Source organism: Ptiloglossa arizonensis, chromosome 2 (genome assembly GCF_051014685.1).
Source record: "Ptiloglossa arizonensis isolate GNS036 chromosome 2, iyPtiAriz1_principal, whole genome shotgun sequence".
Taxonomy (NCBI): Eukaryota; Metazoa; Arthropoda; class Insecta; order Hymenoptera; family Colletidae; genus Ptiloglossa; species Ptiloglossa arizonensis.
Window position 1 is genome coordinate 17,716,701 of NC_135049.1, and position 18,870 is coordinate 17,735,570.

The 18,870-nt window shown below is 35.6% G+C and overlaps 3 protein-coding genes and 1 long non-coding RNA gene across 14 annotated transcripts in view; 2 read left to right on the forward strand and 2 right to left on the reverse strand.

The window, feature by feature from the left end:
• Window positions 1-13: 13 nt before the first annotated feature.
• On the reverse strand, window positions 14-13,215 carry LOC143143654 (protein-lysine N-methyltransferase SMYD4). 3 transcript variants are annotated; one of them, XM_076305164.1, is made up of 11 exons: window positions 10,558-13,215; window positions 9,265-9,805; window positions 8,658-8,980; window positions 7,828-8,036; window positions 7,494-7,618; window positions 7,145-7,354; window positions 6,598-7,003; window positions 2,885-2,990; window positions 2,620-2,753; window positions 2,436-2,526; window positions 16-2,009 (listed from the first exon to the last, which is right to left on the reverse strand). In XM_076305164.1, the coding sequence occupies exons 1-7, from the start codon at window positions 10,859-10,861 to the stop codon at window positions 6,682-6,684; spliced, it is 2,034 nt and encodes a 677-aa protein (XP_076161279.1). In that variant the 5' UTR covers window positions 10,862-13,215; the 3' UTR covers window positions 16-2,009; window positions 2,436-2,526; window positions 2,620-2,753; window positions 2,885-2,990; window positions 6,598-6,681. The 3 variants fall into 3 exon arrangements, with proteins under 3 accessions (XP_076161277.1, XP_076161279.1, XP_076161278.1); XM_076305162.1 differs by having other exon boundaries at window positions 14-2,526; XM_076305163.1 differs by lacking the exons at window positions 16-2,009; window positions 2,436-2,526 and having other exon boundaries at window positions 2,572-2,753.
• Window positions 484-6,432, forward strand: LOC143143661 (RNA-binding protein 1-like). Of its 6 annotated transcripts, none has more exons than XR_012991209.1 (7): window positions 484-622; window positions 1,528-1,743; window positions 1,847-1,939; window positions 2,462-2,509; window positions 2,645-2,692; window positions 3,823-3,997; window positions 5,087-5,172. XR_012991209.1 is itself a non-coding variant. In XM_076305193.1 (7 exons), exons 2-7 carry the CDS (start codon window positions 1,535-1,537, stop codon window positions 5,508-5,510), a joined length of 489 nt encoding a protein of 162 aa, XP_076161308.1. In that variant the 5' UTR covers window positions 484-622; window positions 1,528-1,534; the 3' UTR covers window positions 5,511-6,432. The 6 variants fall into 6 exon arrangements, 5 of the variants coding, with proteins under 5 accessions (XP_076161308.1, XP_076161309.1, XP_076161310.1 ...); XM_076305193.1 differs by lacking the exon at window positions 3,823-3,997 and adding an exon at window positions 5,507-6,432 and having other exon boundaries at window positions 5,087-5,173; XM_076305194.1 differs by lacking the exon at window positions 5,087-5,172 and having other exon boundaries at window positions 3,823-4,055.
• On the forward strand, window positions 11,593-18,116 carry LOC143143662 (uncharacterized). The gene is made up of 2 exons (XR_012991210.1): window positions 11,593-12,366; window positions 13,838-18,116. It is a non-coding gene; the product is annotated as an uncharacterized LOC143143662 (long non-coding RNA).
• The window catches only part of LOC143143657 (aquaporin AQPAn.G), a 71,320-nt gene continuing 67,163 nt past the window's right edge, over window positions 14,714-18,870 (reverse strand). For all 4 annotated transcript variants that reach the window (XM_076305179.1, XM_076305178.1, XM_076305181.1 and 1 more), the window contains one exon: window positions 14,714-16,243. In XM_076305179.1, the coding sequence (XP_076161294.1) occupies window positions 15,848-16,243 (396 nt within the window). In that variant the 3' untranslated portion in view covers window positions 14,714-15,847. The remainder of the gene's footprint in view (window positions 16,244-18,870) is intronic.

Consider the following 18,870-nt stretch of genomic DNA (forward strand, 5'->3'; position numbering starts at 1 on the left):
TTAAATTTATATTTTCTTTGTCCCAATTACAGTGACGTATAACGGTGATGCATATAATTGACTGTACTTTAAATTTGATTCTTAATGCATTGACATATGTGTTAGAAAATGCTATTTACTCTACTGCCTGTACAATGTGAGTCAAATTAGGATATTTATCGATTTTCAGAAACGGTCATTTGACATTACTTTTCTTCTGTTCAGTGAATAATAGAAAGTTTTATTATTAAAATAAAATTGTTATCTTTTAGTAAATTAATTTTATTTAACGGTATTAACAAGTATTTTACGATTTCGACACAATGAAGTATTTTATTTTTATTGTGATATGTAAAAGTTCTTGTAATAAATTAATATTTTAAATGCACAAATCGGTGGAAATTAAAACTTCAATTTTTGAAATAAAAATATGTGGATATTACAAAGGATCAAACATTCATTTGATCAGAAAGTAGAAAGCAATATACATACACCAATGCCATCTTAGAAAGGAGGCCACGGAAGAAGATCAACGCTACACACGCCACCATTTTGTGGGCATTTCTACTTGTGCGGTTCGAAGGAACGGTTGTGTGTGTTGCGAAGTTATAAGGTTCTCTTAACAAATTTATCCACTTAAAATGTAAGTAAAATATGTTATTTCATTCCAAAGAAACGTAAATTTGTTTGTTGATAATTGTTTGTAAAAATATTCTGAATGAATGAGGAAAATATTATAAAATATCCATGGCGTCGCTTCTGTTAGTTCCGAACAGGCTAATCCTTCGTGTTATTTCTATATTTGTAAGAATGAAAATGCGAAAGGAATAATTACTATTTTTCGTTGTAGTATCTTAAATAATGTAATACGGTTTTTTTGTGTAAATTGAGATATTTATATGTAGTATAATTAGTCTATATTACTGCAGTAAATTGAGAGTACAACATGGCGGTATTCTGACTTTCCCTTTTCAGCATAATCGACTACACTTTACGTTGAGCTTATATGCATATTATTGAACTTGTTAGATATATTAGCCTTGAATTTACTTGTACGTACAAAATATAAATTGGTTTTTATGTTGTAAATATCTTAATGAGCAGTAATATTTTTGTTACCGGTCGATATTTTTTTTTTTTGATACAGGTAAACTGACAGTGGGGTCGATAATTCATTTATAATCCGGTAGTAGAATTATCGTGAATGATGTTTTTATTTTTGAAAAATATATTGATGTTTTGAAATAATAGATATTATGGATGAAAAAAGTATTGAATTGTCGGGAGTAAAGTGTAGGAATAAATCTCATACACTTTTTAGACATGATTACATGAAGGGTCTATTCGTATTAATGTTTATAATTATTCTAAGCTTTTATAGGGCTGTAATTAAATGGCCAGAATTATATTTGATGGCTTTCAATTATAAGTGTATTGTTTTCATACGTATATTTTGTGGAGTTTGCTATATATCTTTTACCCATAATACTAATGTTATTATACTGTATTCATCGCAAAGAGAAAAAAAAAATATTTCATTATTTACAGACGCAAAATGTCACGTTATCGTGAATGGGACCTTTCGTGCAAAGTTTATGTTGGGAATTTAGGCAGCAGTGCTAGCAAACATGAAATTGAAAGTGCATTCAGTAAATATGGCCCATTAAGAAATGTGTGGGTTGCCAGAAATCCACCTGGATTTGCTTTTGTGGAATTTGAAGATCCACGAGATGCTGAAGATGCAGTTAGAGGGCTCGATGGAACGTAAGTATTATATAGAGAATATTTAATAAATAATTGATCCATAGTGGAAAATATTATAAGAATGAACTTCAATGATCAAATAAATCAATGTCCTTGTTCACAGACGTTGTTGCGGAACCAGAGTAAGAGTAGAGATGTCTTCTGGAAGAAGTCGACGCGGTGGTGGAGGACGGAGACCAGGTCCAAGATACTCCAGGTAAGGAATCTCAAAATGTTAAGCATCCGCATTTTACAGCAACATTGAGCTGCTGCAGATGGCTAAGTGTCTTGCCAAGTAGGTATTACAGTGCAGTTAATGAATAAGAATGTCAAGGAACTATGCACGGGTTTCGGTGAATTTCTTTTATGCACAGTGGATATAAATCAATATTTTTTTTAAGTATTTTGTATAGGAATGTGGGTAGAATATACTATATACTGCATTTATTTGATGTTAATGCTCTTCTGGCTATTGTTTTTGCATTAATAAAAAACAATAACTGGTGAATTAGTGCATAAAGTAATAGCAATAGTCATTTTGTGTGTTACAAAACATTTCCAGAAGAGCAATCAAATACTGCATGGGAAACATAAACAGGAGATGCTAGGGCAAAGTTTTAGTTATGGCAGAGGTAGCAATATCATTTAGTGCTAATTTTTCCCCGTTGTAATCTCCTAGTGAATATGCTTAGCAAACAACAGGATTCACATACCATATATCTTTTTGATAACCTTATAGGTCCAGATCTCGAAGTCCTCGAAGGAGATCACTGGGTCATTACCCCAGGTAAGATTTTCCTAGTCCTGTTGATCGAAAATTTTCAGGTTCGAGTAAACAAAAGAAAGAAATCAAAATCAAACACGGTGATCAACAACATTATGAGCAGTCAAACATACAACAGTTTTTCTTAATCTTTTGTAGGTCCTGGTCAGCAAGTCCACGCAGATCACCGATAAGTCGATGTTCCAGGTAATCCTTTTTTATTTTATGATTTTGTCAAATTTTCAGGACCTCTTCAAGCACAGCAAATCTACAAATTGCAAGTAGGTATATGCAAGTACCGCTTGTATTGTGATCATCGCAATTTTGCACGCAGAATCACAATGTATCATATAAAACATGTAGTGTAATTCTATTCGAAATGTATTGAAAATTGCGTACTTGTCACGATCGGTGGTCAAATGTTGTTTATCGATTGGCATAAGTTGGAGAGAACAGGATTAAAACAAAGTGCGGTAGACGGAGGACGAAGATAGAATTCGAAATACTGAAAAAAAAAGAAATTGTATGAGATCAAGAATTACTTGGTAACTACGAAGCTCGTTCGGTGCATAGAAAGTAGCACCGGTGGCGTATAAAAATAAATCATAGCGGTGTCTGGTGTTAATTTTATCATTTGGAAGCAACTTATTTCTAATGCTTATTGTGCTCTTACCATATAGAATCTGATTGATTTTACTGTGTAAGTGCCTGAAGACAAAAATTATTCGGTATCTGAAGACTAATTTGTAATGTTTTATATATTGAAGGAAATTAGTAATTATTTGATATATCATTTTGTTTAATTGCTTCAAATTTTCAACAAATTTTTCAGATATCGAATGAAGCATAAATTAAATATTGCATTTAATTAAATAGTTTCTTACATCGTAAAAAATTCCGATATTAAAATGCACACTAATGTGCAAATAGCAGAAACGCACATTGTGCTTTAGCCACTTTTATTTATCGTACACGCATCGAAGCAGCTTACATTTAAATTATATTTTCTACATTAGCTTTTTAAAGCTGAATTTTTATTTTGCCTTTATAATGCAGAATACTATTTTAGCATACTGCACTATGCGTTACGATAAGTACATAAAGAATAAGTTGATGATTATACATCCATCATATAAGTTTAATCGATTAGCTGCAAGTAGAGTCTTCTTTTGTACGCATTAGAGTGGGCAGTCTAGGATAATCGTAATGAAAACTATTGCTGATGAGTGAAACATGTGCAATTTTGTAAATTTCGATTAAGGAAAACTCGTGTATACCGATAGTGGCCAGGAGTATGATAACTTTGATGGTTATATTGCTAAAACTGACGTTTGCAGATTCTACCAGCGTCAGCTCCTAGCTCTGCTCGTCTCCCCGCCACTACTACTACTGCTACTACTACTACTACTACAGCCACCGTGAAAAAAAGTCTAGCAATCAAAACTGAACAAAAAAAAGCCTGCCTGCCCACTAACTTCCCAACCAGTCACCATCAGTCACCACCAGTCACCGGTAGGAGCCAAGTCGTCCGTCAGTTGACAGTCCGATGCTGTCCGTCAGTCCGTCAGTCCGTCTGTTCCCCTTCAAAAAGACTTCTTCGGGCTACCTCAACCTCTAGCGGCTAGGAGCATCGTGAATCCATCGAACAGCCGACGCGATATGAACGAATACTTCTGTCAAAATCTCGGCGCGTCAGTCCGTCCGTCCGTCCCAACTTCTACTACTACTACTACTGCTACTACTACTACTCGTCAACCATCACGTTAAACTTAGCCGACAACGCGACCGCCACTTCTCTTCAACTGAGCAAAGCAAAATGATCACCACCTACACACCATCCCACCACCACCCAACCAAGTACCACCACCACCAACCACCACTACATGTTCACAGTTGTCTGGTATTTCACCGATTTTCAAAGATTTTTTATCATTTTTTTAATACGGCGTCACGTTCTCTATAGTCCAATAGCAGTGTTCGTATGAAGTAACTTTACGTTTTATTCAACAAACCGTTAGCAAAAAAAAAAACGCAATAGATTTTGTGTTATTATTTCGCTTCAATTGTTTTGTCAATAATATTGTACATTGGACCAGGGAACTGCCGCCTGTTACATAATATGTATTTATCAATATATATGCATATATATTTTTTGATATATCTATTAATATATACATATATATATTGAACAGTTACTTGTAAAGATTTATTTTAACCAAATTAATCCTATTTTCGTTTATTGGTTTCTCATTATTGGTGAGATGTCATTTTGTATTAATTATTGTGTCTAACTAGTTTTATTACCCCTTAGGCAAATAGGAATTAGCCAGTCCTAATTCTATTACGGTTGCCTTGCGATCATTTTTGTACCTATGTGTTTAACGTGCGACGTTCTGTTTCGTCTCATATTTCATTCTAAATAATATTCGGTATTGCAATGTTTTCGGATAAAGTTTTAGAGAGTGTTCCTTTTGAATCGTGAAGCCTAATATTAATGGTGTACTGCCATGAAATCTTGAGACGAAGTGGGAAGTTGTACATCAATGAATTGTTCATCCAATTCTAGTAAAAGTGGTATAAAATGTTTTTTTAATATTTTAGGTCACGGTCCCGAAGTCCTCGCAGGAGATCACTGACCCGCAGCCGTAGCCGAGACCGTCGTTCTCGTTCGGATTCCCGTGACAGACGGTATTGATATTATTATAAATTAACGAAAGAAAGCAAGTCGTTCCGATTTTGCGACATAAGAGAAACTTTGCATATATTTTTCTACAATTTACCGGGAATGTAACGGAGATGTTAGGTCTCAGATCGTTGAAAAGAAAACAGTATATTTATCAACTGAACGAAATATTCAAAATTTTTTGCTTCGATTGGTATTTAAACGGTCGATCTGACTTGTTTCGACTTAGTTCGTTTATTATGTTCTCTTTACATTGAGATGGTAACGCGCGGTGGAAAGTTGAATTAAAATAAAATTCGAGTGAATCTCTTTTAAGTGTATTTTCTATTTACTTGCAGTTAGGTGCTAAAAGTGTTCGAGAGAACGGATCGACTAAGTGTGCCGGATGGAAGACAAAAGAAAACCGATTTTATATGTACATAAAAAAACAATAATAATAATCGTTACCACGCGTACATACTCTGACGAAGCAATGATGATAATAAAGAGTAAAAGACATTTCATAAGATACGAAAAAAAATGCATGCTTGCTGAAAGAAATATAGTGAGATAAAAATAATAGGATAAGGGGCGGGGGTATCGAAGGCAGGTGTAGTACATTTGGGTGTCGAGAGTCAAAATACCAGGGCCGAATTGTGTAAAATTTTTTGGGCATTGCAGCACGTTAAGGACCTTTGTGTAGGAAAAAGTATACATAGGGCGATTTGTACCCTTGAGGGGTATTCGCTTTTCATTCCGCGGGAGTATGGCTTCAGCTACCTCACTATATTCTTTTCACTGAGTATGCAGACACACACAACACACACGTTTAGCATTTAAGCTGTTAATTTTGTACATGCATGAAAGTCACATACATGCGTAATATTTTTAACACTTGTACACACGTGTATGCGTGCGCATGCACGCACAATTTATTTACACACGCGTACACTATACACAAATGCATTAAACAAAAGTCAGGACATGGTTTTTTTTGTGACGCGATGCTATCGAGTGCGTTGGATCTCCTACGAAATGTGCTTACTGCTTTAAAGTGTACGAGTGCGATAAAAGATTCGGTTTATAATTAAGAATAATTAACGATCATCAGCATAACCGTGAGTGTTTAAACTGGCGACAAAATAGATGCAGCTTCGGGCTAGAGACGTTTCGGTGTGAAGAAGTTATGGAAAAAAAAAAGGAAATGGTCGTTTTATGTTGTATTAATTATTTTGTACTCTTACGAATCTAAGACTAAAAATAAAAAAAGTGTATCGTATTATCATTTTGGCTTTCCTATTGCTAATAAAGATTTGATGTCTACTAACAAATTAACAATAAAGTATTAAAGTAGTGGCAGATCAGTGTTCGTCTCTCGTAACCTTTTGTGCTGTGTTTTATATACGTTTATTTAAATATATTTTTTAAAATAAAAAATAAAATCACTCACAGCAGCATGTAAATGTTATTTCTCGCTTGTTGGTCCATCCCGATCCGCTGGAATCGTCGAAACAGCATACAGATGAACCGTTTTTTAAATATAAGTGAAATTGCCTAAAGTAAGCAAACATAATCGAACACGTTCCTGACAGAGGTGGTAGTCGCTTATAGGCAAAGCGAGGATTTCGTCCAATAGTTTCAATATTTTTAAAAACGCTTGCAACGCGTCCAGGATTTTTCCTGTTTCCAAATTTTGCTCGCCAATTGTGTAAAGTGCTTCCGTATCCTGCAAGACTTTCAAACCTTTTAAAATGTTTGTATTGTTGCCACATTTGTAACACCTAATCATAAACTCGTTTGTGTCCAATGGCACAGGTAGAACGTTACCGCATTCTTTTCCAGTATCGCACTTAAATCTGCAGAAATAAAATGAATTTCGTACACAAGTAGATCTTGGCATAGATTTTAAACGATGCACGTAAACAAATATTAGAGATATTTTATTTTTACTTTGTATTTTATTATTCTGTTTGATTCTGTACTTCAAGTGTGGATACCTTAGAATCTTTGGATTGATTTCTTTCAATAGGGGCCAATGCCCCGTGCATGCCTCGCATTTGCAATCGAACCAATATTGCATCCTCAGCGTCCTTTTTCGTTCAGCCTCAGGAGTTGTTGTAAATATTGGTCCATAATTTTCCGAGATTTCTTCTCCCTTTGCGATTGAACGAATAGCTCGCACAACCATAGTAGTATTGACGAAGTATCTATGCATACGAAAATAGTACGTGCATTTAGAATTTACATTGGGTGTAAATGTTACAAGTTACCGCGTTAAAATTTCGTATATTAAAAATGAAATTCATCAGAATTAGTTGTAGTATTTAAATAAAGGAGTATGCTTGCCTGATGATACCAGGGTTACAAGAATGATTGAATAGTGACACTGTTGGATACAGTCCGCCACCAATGAAAATACTTTTCGTTGCTGACAAGGATATTTTGTCTTTTGATATTGTCAATTCTGAGATCTGAAAATTGAACAAGGTAGTAAAGCGATAAAGAAGATTGGAAATGGAGGTATTTCTCAAATTTTTACTTTTCAAATTTTCGAAAATTTAAAAAATAAAAATTTTCAAATTTTTCAATTTTCAAAATTTCAAAAATTGAAATTTTCAAAATTTCAAATTTTCATTTACGGTAGATTATATATATATATATATATATATATATTACTTACCTCGTGAGAATTGAATTGTAACAACATCAAACTATGTAAAATTAAACCTCCTATAAATAATTCACCTTCGGAGGGTTTTGTTTCGGCTGTGTCTGCAGTTTTAACATGTTCTGGGAAGTACGAACTTGTTTTTAAAAGTCTCAGTAACCAGCTGGCTATGTAAGTCCTATGGAGAAGATCTTTCGTCGCTCTTTCGTCTACATGTGTTACTACACCAAGAAAAATATTAATGTACATTTGTATTATAATGAAAATTAAAATCTTTATATTTTAGTGTACCTTCGTAAGAGTATTACTAACGGATTGGTGAGCTTAAAACTGGTTGGTTATCGATAAAGACAAATCCAAACACGATCCTATTCGGACCGTTTTTTAATTATGCAACATTCGTGTAATTCTAAAAAATATTTCTATACGTATAATTAAAATCGTATTGGGACTCATTTTCATCGCGAGAATATCGTCGATTCATTGATAACACTCCCACGAAGATACAACAATGAATCAAAATAAAAAGATCAGCTCTGGGTTAAGGAAAGTATGATACGAATGAGGAGCATGTTTGGACAATTCCTCTCGGGATTGATTTTTCTTTTTCCCTACAATACATTGTATACACTTTTGATAATTTTCTGAAACTATTAAAAGATATGTTCGTTAGACTTAATATTGGGTTGTCCGAAAAGTCATTTCGTTTTCCAAAATGGAGAATATATAATTTAATAAAACGTTTATACACTCTGAAAAAAATCGTGTTTCATTTTCACCTAAAGAAAAAAAAAAACGAAACGACTTTCCGAACAACCTAATATAATAAATATTATAATTACTCAATCCGTAATAGGCCTCAAAGTCGTCGCTCCGATGAGGTCGTTGTTTCGAGACATCGAATCTACCCTTCGACGCTTCTAAGGTATCTTTCAGTTTAAATAATTCTTCGAAGGATCGTTGCGTAATCGACCTTAACGCCAAGAAACACGTCACGGAAGTCTTCGAACCCCACAATTTGGGTAGCAACATGCACTCGATTTTATGCACTTTCGCATCCGCGTCTCTGCAAGAGGTACCACAGTACGCCACGTAACTGCATGTCTGGCAAGCAGCTGGCGTCGGCACGAATAATCTCGTCAAGCAATAGTGACAGTGTGTGACCCTGAAACGAAATCGTATCTAATTATTTTTAGTTTTCATTGTAAACTGTACACGAAGGCAAGCGTGTGTATACGGAAATTTTTTTAGAAATTTCTTCGCGAAAAAAAAAGACAAATGATTACAAATCCGTTGCTCTTATTAGTAATTAGCACAAAAGGAAGGAAGAAATTTTCATTTCGGTGTTTGTGAAATTTACGAACGATCGATTTCAAATTATGCACAAAGTCTGTGAAAATTGCCAAGTTTACGTTATCACGTGACAAGGATATTGAAAATTCATTGCACCTGTGTTCGGCTAATAAAAATGCACAGTGCGGTGTTTCGATCACTAGTATTTCACCGGGTTCGATGTTCTTGGCAGCGACAGCGTGCCTTCCTATGTCACCACCGTCATCCTTGATCTCAACCGCTTTGCTGCACGAAGGATAGAGTGGATTGCAGTTCACCATTTTGGGAATTCGTCTCTTCGTTTCGCTACCTTTTTGCGATTTTAGCGGTTTTTGCGCCACCTTCCCCGCTTTCTGCGCGATCTGGTCAGCCTTTTCTAGCACCGCGAGCATAATCCTGATGTCCGTGTCCAGCTTTTGTTTCCTCTCCAACGGTAGTTTCGTATTTTCCAAAGATTTCAAAGTGTTCTTAAACGCTCCCACGGCTTCAGTGTGCCTCTTCAATCCGAGCAAGCATCTGGCACGTCTTTCTTCGATCTTATAGTACAGTTCCAATGGGTAGCCAACACGTATAGCTTCCTCGGCATCTGCCAGAGCATAATCGTGACGCTCCAGATGATAAAGTGTCGCCGAGCGATTGGCCAGTATGACACCCAGCTCTGAAAAATAGATTTTTCTTAAGAGTTTTCAATACTTGCTAGACAAAAGGTGTTATCGACAAAAGTTTTAATACAAAAGAAATCGTTATCCACCCCGCTTTCGAGCGAACTGACGATTTCGATTTTTGTCGCTCGAAAGCGGGAATTTACCAAAAATTTTATCATTTTTCCAAAATTTCTCTTCGCGATAGATCTTGGGGACTCCTCCGACTAGTCGTTATCGGTCGTTGTCAGGTTATTTTATTTTTTCTTAAGTTCGTTCAGGTTTGAGTCTCACTTTCGTATATTCGTTACGGTGTCTAAATTTACACCATTGTATCAGAATAACGGACCCCGCTTATCGTTACTTTCACAATTTATGCAAGAGAAACGAAGATAGTTGTACCAATCTACATATAATTTTTTTTTCAGTACTGTGTATTACCTTCGAGGTAAATTCAACTCGCGAACTATATACCGAAAGGATTGATACGTACCGTGAAATATAGTTCCTTGAACGATGTAAGTTTCCAAAGTACACCGTACAATTCACGTGTGAAGAAGATGCGTGTAGAAACGTGAAATCTCTCCCGAGGAGAGCGGACATAATTGTAACGTTATTATGAAATTGCTGCGATAAATTAAACGCGCGAGAGGTATAATTCACGGAAAGTGTGCCGATTGTTGCCAGGCGATAAATTCCCTCGAAACAAATAACGCGCGCCGCGTATATTAAATAAATATGGCCGATAGTATCGACAGCCATTAATTACCTTGTTGAGGTGCCAGCAGGACAGCGCTCGAGTACATTTCCAGGGCCTTTTGGAATTCACCGCGGCCAAAGTACTTGTTGCCCATGTCCTTGAGCCGAAGAGCTTTCTCGCTGCTCTTCAGCACATGATTGTCTACCTCCAAGGGCAGTCTGTGGGCCTCTGGGTAGCTCAACACGAAACCGATCCTATCCGAGTTGCTGTTCAGGGATGCGAATCGTTTCGTATCCTGAGCGTTGATCGCAGCTTGAAACTCTAACAGGTTCGAGCTGAAGTAGCTACTGATCTCAGATTCGTCTTCCAACATTTTTCCCGCGCTTTTACTTGTTCGTAGAGAAATTCAACGGTTTAAATATCTTCCAATCGGTTGCCACTGATATCTCTTCTGACGTCCTTATCGTTGGTTTAAAAGTGAGACAATATTTACGAATTTTGGTTTTACTTGCTCGTAGAGAAATTCAACGATTTGGATAGCTTTCAATCAGTGGTGTCTTCTAACGTTCTTATCGTTGGTTTTAAAATTAGACAATATTTACGAATTTTGGTTTTACTTGTTCGTAGAGAAATTCAACGATTTGGATAGCTTTCAATCAGTGGTGTCTTCTAACGTTCTTATCGTTGGTTTTAAAATTAGACAATATTTACAAATTTTGGTTTTACTTGTTCGTAGAGAAATTCAACGATTCGAGTATCTTCCAATCAGTCACCACTGATACCTCTTCTGACGTCCTTATCGTTGGTTTAGAAATGAGACAACATTTACGAATTTCTGTGTCGTTTATCTGTCCTTTCTCAAGACGATCCACGAAGAATACTTGGATCTTTCTTCTTTCTTTTTCTATCAAACCATTAGGTTTTCCGTATCCAAGAAAGTCACTCTATCGGTTGTTGAAATCGTTCGATCGAACGCGATGATTTCAATGTGGAAGTTTCGATCGAGGTTTCATTTGGATGACACGTTGCAGGTCGTCGACACCCGACACCCGATGCTACTAGCATCATCCACACCAGAGTTGCACAACTAGCGGCCAGGGTTGCCGGAAAAAATCCCACAAGTCGAATAGTGGGAGAAATTCGACGATGGTAGGGAGAAATAACGTAAGTAGACACGCTTGGCTATTGCGTTTATTCCACTTCCTTCGTTCTTAGCTCATGGTAGACCCAACGTCAATGACGGGGATGTTGCTTCGGCTACCGAGGCCAGCCACAGTCACACACCTCCGATCTAAGCTCTCCAAAACTATGTTCGTCTATTTTCGTTCGCGCTATTTTTGTCGCGCACGAGATGCGGAGCGACACGACAGAAGCATGTGTAAATTGTTAGAGCGCAATTGTGTTGGATCAGAGTCGAGGAAAGTTTCTTTCCAAACGAGAATAAGAAATATTGGGGAGAGTGCAGAACATTGAAATACGATGAAGAATTTAAGCGAAGAAAGAAATTGCAAGGATGACAGGGATTATTCGCAAAGAAGAAGGTTTCGATAAATATAGTTTGGAGAATTTAAGAGAAGAACAGAAGATGTGGAATTGAAGAAATTTTATTAGAGAAGAAGAAGTATTGAAGAGAGTGCAGAACATTGAAATACAAAGAAGAATTAGACTGGTACTTGAACGATGAAGAATTTAAGCGAAGAAAGAAATTGCAAGGATGACAGGGATTATTCGCAAAGAAGAAGGTTTCGATAAATATAGTTTAGAGAATTTAAGAGAAGAGCAGAAGATGTGGAATTGAAGAAATTTTATTAGAGAAGAAGAAGTATTGAAGAGAGTGCAGAACATTGAAATACGAAGAAGATATTGGTGGAAAAGATGGTAAGACCTTAACGAAATAGTACTCGAAGGATGAAGAATTTAAATAAAAGAAAAAATAGTCACGTTAAAGAGATGGTTTTCAGTGGACAAGGTTTGGAGAGTGGAAGAGAAAAAGAAATCATCTTTAATAACATTTCTTACAATTACAAAATTATACGCACCGATAATATGTGTACTTGCAAGTGTGGTGTGGTTGCAACTTATAAATACACGTATTATTACTAACTTAAATCGGTAATCGTTTATCAACGTAAATTGGTAAAGTTTTGTTTTAACTTAAAATTTTGTAGCATAATTTATATAATATATGTTGAACGATTAACGAATAAATATAATATTTGATTTTATCAAGGAATATATTTTAAATATAGCAATGCAACGAGTTAGAGAATATTATTTAAGTAATTAGTATAAATTTTACGATAATTTAAATTAAGTATCGTATAGAAACTTTGATTATCTCTTCCATGGTAACAGTGCAAGAAAACATTTTGACGAGACAGATGAAAGTCTATCGCATTTTCACTTTTCCAATTAACGTTAATATTATGTCAATATAAATTTCAAAAATGCAAAGTACATTTACACGCCTAATATTCAGAAAATACTAACCATTAATCATGTGCAAATGGCACGACGTACTTATTGTGTAAAAATTGAGTTTCCTCTTACAATTTAATCAAGAAGCATGTACTGTTGCAAAAGAACTAACGAAACCGAAGAGTTTGCTTGTAGTGGTTTTTATGGTTAGTTCTTTAATGAAAAAGAACCGTATCCGTTAATGGTTCTTAAAATCATGAATAATATTTTATGGAACATTTCGCAAATTAAATGTATAAACGTTGGAATAAATCATTATTCTCTGTTTATTATAATTTTAATTATTCAAGAGTGAATATCTAAACTTTCGTTTAATAAGAATCCGAAGAAGAAAGTTTTATTTTAAATTTGATTTTATTTTTTGGATGGATAAGGTTAAACGCATTAAAGAAAATTCCACGAACATTGATAAAACATTTATACACAGCTGCTACTGTGGATTATGAAACTTAGGAGAGAAGGAGTCGTCGATTGCCTATAGATTAGCGATGATAGTGATCACCCGGCAAGATCATTCTCAATCCAGTAAAATTTAATCGATGATTCTTTGTCTCCTACATTGTGTTACAAAAAAGCATGAACTATGTGCGTGTCAAGTTTGTATAATACACAAAACTGTAACAGTAAGAAAAAGTTCCATAAAATAGTATATTCGTTGTTCGATAAAATTACTTATTATTAATTAATAAGACGTATCTGTTATCGTATTTTTCATAAGCTAGAAATTCTAACTAACTTTTCCATTTTAAATCGATCGAAGTCGGCTTCCGACATTAGTGTAAAAAAATTGTGTATATCGTTTTTCCATGTACAATATTGTTTGTTCTTTCTCACGGTGTAAATGTTTCTTATAATTTAATGTTCGATACAGAGAACGACTGCTGTCCCGAAAGGAGGAGATGCCAGGTACCAGAACCACCAATTCACATTTGTATGTGTCGAAATAATGGAGGAAGTTATGTTTGTTCCGACTGCAATAGTTGCCACCCTCCCGATACGTGTGCAGTGACCGCATGCCCAGAATCTTGCCAATGTGCCGAGGAAATGATATGGAATAGCAATAAACCACCTAAACCCGACTGCAAGTGGTTATATAATTTTTCTAAGTTGCGTCGTCAATGGAGTAATCACGCTCGTCAACAGAATTGTAAATGTTGCAACTGTAGACTATAACGAGAATATACTTTCTACAATTATATTTCGTGCCCAAACAAATTAAAGATATTCATTTTTCGAAGATGACATTTAACGATTGAATTGATCAAATAAACAAGTGCATAAATTTCAATAAGGTAATAGTTTCTTTGCATTACCAAACGGAAGATACGTTTATTTTTACAATGCAATATTAATTTTAAAAGTGATGCAATATTTCTTGTAAGTTCGCTGATCGACATAATCTTCCTAGAATTGTTTCGAAACTATTCATCGAATCGAAGACAGTTTAGATAAAAGTTACTCGGGTCTAAATGTATTATAGTATATAATGTTAGAAAAGCTGTAATAGCTTCGATGATAAAAAAGTCGAATAAAAATTTCCTCGAGCAATACAAATGGGGGGAATAAATATTTATTTGCTATGGAAAACGATGAAACTACATTTTATGTACACGCGTGGGTATGTATTTTTCGCCCAGCTGTGTTTTATAAAAATTGATTTTGAAAAATTCGATATGCCGTAGCAATTAGGGTGAAAATACTCGTACACAATCGGGATTAAAGGATTGGCGAAAAAGAAACGCCGATATGAAAAGATAAACGATTTATGTACACTTAAAGTGTGACGTAAGCTACGTATCCATACGTGGTAATCTGTTACGGAATCTTACAGGCTAATTTAAGTACAATATATACAAAACTTAAACGACGTAGAAAATGTTGACATGACATGTACATAAATGCAGTATGTTTTTGGTGAGAAGAATACAAAACTATGGAACTAAATTCTATAAAGTCGAATACGATCCCAATAATTGTGTATCTATACACGAGGCGCAATATTATTCAGGATGCTTCACTGTTAGAGGTGTTAATTATATGTTAATAAATTTTTAAAATTACACAAAGATATATACGACAAATATCGAAAATTTAAAGCTCATTAGTTCTTTCCTAATCGATAATTATTACTGGAAACGCCAAGTTAAGTTCAAGATGACTTTCTTTTTACGGTATTGTTAATATACATACGACAAACATAGATTACATTATACTAATTATATTATTAATCATGGTCAAATTTGTTCTCGATAAGTTGCTTTTAGATTACTCCTCCAAACCAAATATTCTCTCAACTTTTCCACCAACAGAAAAGAATTAATAACGAATTCGAGCATTAGGTTGCAAATTACTTGTTTATAAGTACACGCACCGCTGCTTTTAAACGTTTCTTTTTACTTATTTTCTTGTTGAATATAATTCCATTTAAGAAGACCTCCCATCTAGTAGCCCACAAAGATGTGGTTCCACACTCGTTCGGTTTCTTTTTGTTTCAAACATTCTTGGATAATAAAATTCTTCCGCGTTTTACAAAACACGAGTGATCAAAACCTACTCGATTTTGTGTTTCGCGACTGTAAAACGGGAACGTTGAACGGCAATGTGTCGAAAAAAAAAGAAAAACTTGAATTGTGATCCGATCGTTTTGAAAACTTCTCGGGAGATTGCTTAAAAATCGTAATAAACGGAAGGTTCGCGTTCTCTCTTGGATTCGTAAAATCAAAACCGGATTTCTCGTTGAAAATTGAAAACGTTTCTGTGCGATTCTTTTCTGTGCGTCAACGATCTCGGTGTTCTCGAGCGCCGTGACAAAATTTCCGACTTGTTCCTCCTTTTCCCAAAGGTGATCTATTACGGGGGACAGTGGTTCTCAATTCTGTCCTCAGAAATCGTAAGAGGCCTCGTCGTCCTCCTTCTTGCGTCTGAACGCCATCTTGTACAGACCACCAGCAACGGCAGCTCCAAGAATCGGTCCAACCCAGTAGACCCACAAGTTGTACCATTGACCCAAAATGACGGCAGGACCTAATGTCCTGGCAGGGTTCATACTGCTTCCAGTGACGGGTACAGCAGCCATATGAGCAACGGTGATGGTCAATCCGATCGCCAATGGTGCCCATCCTTTCGTGTCGGTTCTCTTGGGATCGGTAACTGCGTGGACGACCAGAAGCAAGAGGAAAGTGACGATTGCTTCTATGAAGACACCTTGACCGTAGGTGATCCTCGGTGCAAGAGCGGTGGCACCCAGTCCATGAATTGGCGATTCCGGTATCAATGCCTGGGAAAATAGTAAGAAAAGAAATCGTCAGAGGGAAACTTGAAAGATAAATATCTGACTCGTTGCATTGACAGATTAGGTGTTGTTTGGTTCAGGTGTCACGTTGTGACAGTCGGATAACGAGTTGGTGACGGTTGGGATCGATACTCGAGAGAACAGTGATAATACGAACTTTGAAACAAAATTTGTTAAATAAATTTCTTATTTGCTGAACGAAAAGGTGTTGTTTCTCGATTTGATCTTATTAAGAAGGTATCCAGCTATCGATTGCGACTGAAGAGTGAAATAGTATAGCTCTGCTGTTCTCTGGCTTTTGTGATATACTTCTCTTGGGTGTAGAGATTAGGATACACTCGATCAAGGCATTATCATGTTGAAATACAAATTATCAGTAGGATGCAGTGTATTTACACTGATCGGCTACGAAACCTTTCTAAATATATTCTATCTCAGCAGGACAGAGCAACAATTGACATCTACAAACTACAACTCGTATAACAAACCATAAACGTAGCCTCTAATTCGCGATATGGGATTAATATTGCCCATCACGATGGTTGAGACTTAACGACCTATTCAGAGGACTGGAAATTAAGAAATCTTTTACTCAGAGGCTTGGCAGGGACTGATGAATATTCAACTCTCGTCTTCTGTTGATTCTCATGGTATCATTTGATTTAGCACTACTTTGTCAAGTTATTTTGTAGTTACAGGAAAGAAACATCAGTTCACAGTATTAACTACTAGCAAACAAGGAGATTTGTGAAAAATTATCAACGATGACGAGTGGATTAGCTAGTAATCTTCACTAGATTAGCTAGTGAAGTTCTGATGGTCTGAAGTTGACCAGTAGCTAAACCTTGGACGATTATCAATGGTAAAAAGGACATGTTCAGCATTTGGAGGAGAAGAGACTGTTGCTGCAGAACGTTGAAATCGACAACTGAACCGATTGAACGATTCACGGAAAGAAAAGATACTATTTACTGGACAAAGGAGTCCAAAGGTCAGTCTGCTGCACGATAATGTTCGACCTCACGTTGCAAGATTCATCGGAGGAACTTGGCCTGGGAAGCTCTTGTTCGCGCAACTTATTCACCAGACTTGGTATCTTCTCATCACTATTTTTTGTACTAAATACGTAACAGAACTTCGATAGTTTTAGGTTAAATGAGTTTGAAAGAACCAAGAAAAAAATTCATAATCCGATGCAGGCAACCAATTCAGTAAAAAGGTTCACTTCTACAGTGCACTATCCATAGATAGCAATATTTGTCGCATCTTTCTCTAACTTCACTTGTTGCTACATAGGAAACCATCTTTCTTCCATTTGTCAACACGATACAAGAAACGAGATTAACAATTTTTTAATTTGCGCAAAGACAGAAATATTGTACGAAATTTCGAAAAATAATTACGAATCGATAGAAAGAAATTGTTGAAAATCGCAGGAGAATATTGTTGGCGATGTTAGAAAAATTGTTATAATTTCTTAGATTCGAACGAATCTTCGCGCTCTGTTTTTTTTTTACAATTTACCGTATCCCTTTAAATTTAATTTTATTACACGATACACTGAGATGACAATTTATGTGACTTAAATAATGATCCGATGTATAATTATTCTTCGTTTGCTTTTTCGTCGATGTCAATTAGCGTTGTTAGCATGAAACATTATGTCACGATCGAAAGAAGGAAACTGTGTTCGCTCTCCAATCGTAGACTTTTTATTGGACGATTACAGAGGCATACGTTTAAAAGGAGCAGGTTTTCGACGATCAAATTGAGTTACTGTACAAGGTTAATAGTTAACATATTGCATTATGTCATTCGATGTACTAGTGTTTTAATTAAATGCACATTGCAACGGGTATACATTATCGTTTTCACTGATACATCGTTTATTCATTATTTATTATTGTTTCCTTTTATTAATAAAGGTAAGGAAGTCGTAAGATGACGAAAAATATATATAATAAAAATATCTGTTCATAGTCTTTAAATAGAATTACAATGTTATTTTTTATACTTGTATTCCGCTCATTATTTGGTGCATACAACAATTAAATTACGTTTCTCAAGATATTAATATTTCTGAAAAATATTTCAAGCTACGTATACTTACTTCTACGCTTTAATTTGTTTCCCCCTTTCTTTTCCTTTTTTTTCCACTCAAGACTTATATACTTTTTCTATATATAATCTTGGTGGAATAAAGACGCATTATTATTATTATTTTACATCCAAATAAAGTTTTCACACGATGTTTATTTTATCTCTCTTACCCAACCTTCTTTTCGGTTAAACTACTTCGAAATATTAAACGTAGCAGACAGCCGCAGACGAAACATTAGACACAGCAATTTTTCTCAATTCTGAAGGTAAAGTTCGATCGAGTGTTATCCTACTAATGGATGCAAACGTTTTCTATTTCCTAGCACGCAATTTTTTATCGCGAAATTGGACTTTGTACGTAATTCGTCTTCGTCGTATTATCCACTCTAATGTAATTACATCCCGATCGTTACTCGTGTTCAAATGTAATACACTCGCGGCTAATCATAGAAATTGATGTGCTCGTGAATTAACTGTCACGAATCTACGGGGCATCGTGCATTTCGATCGTG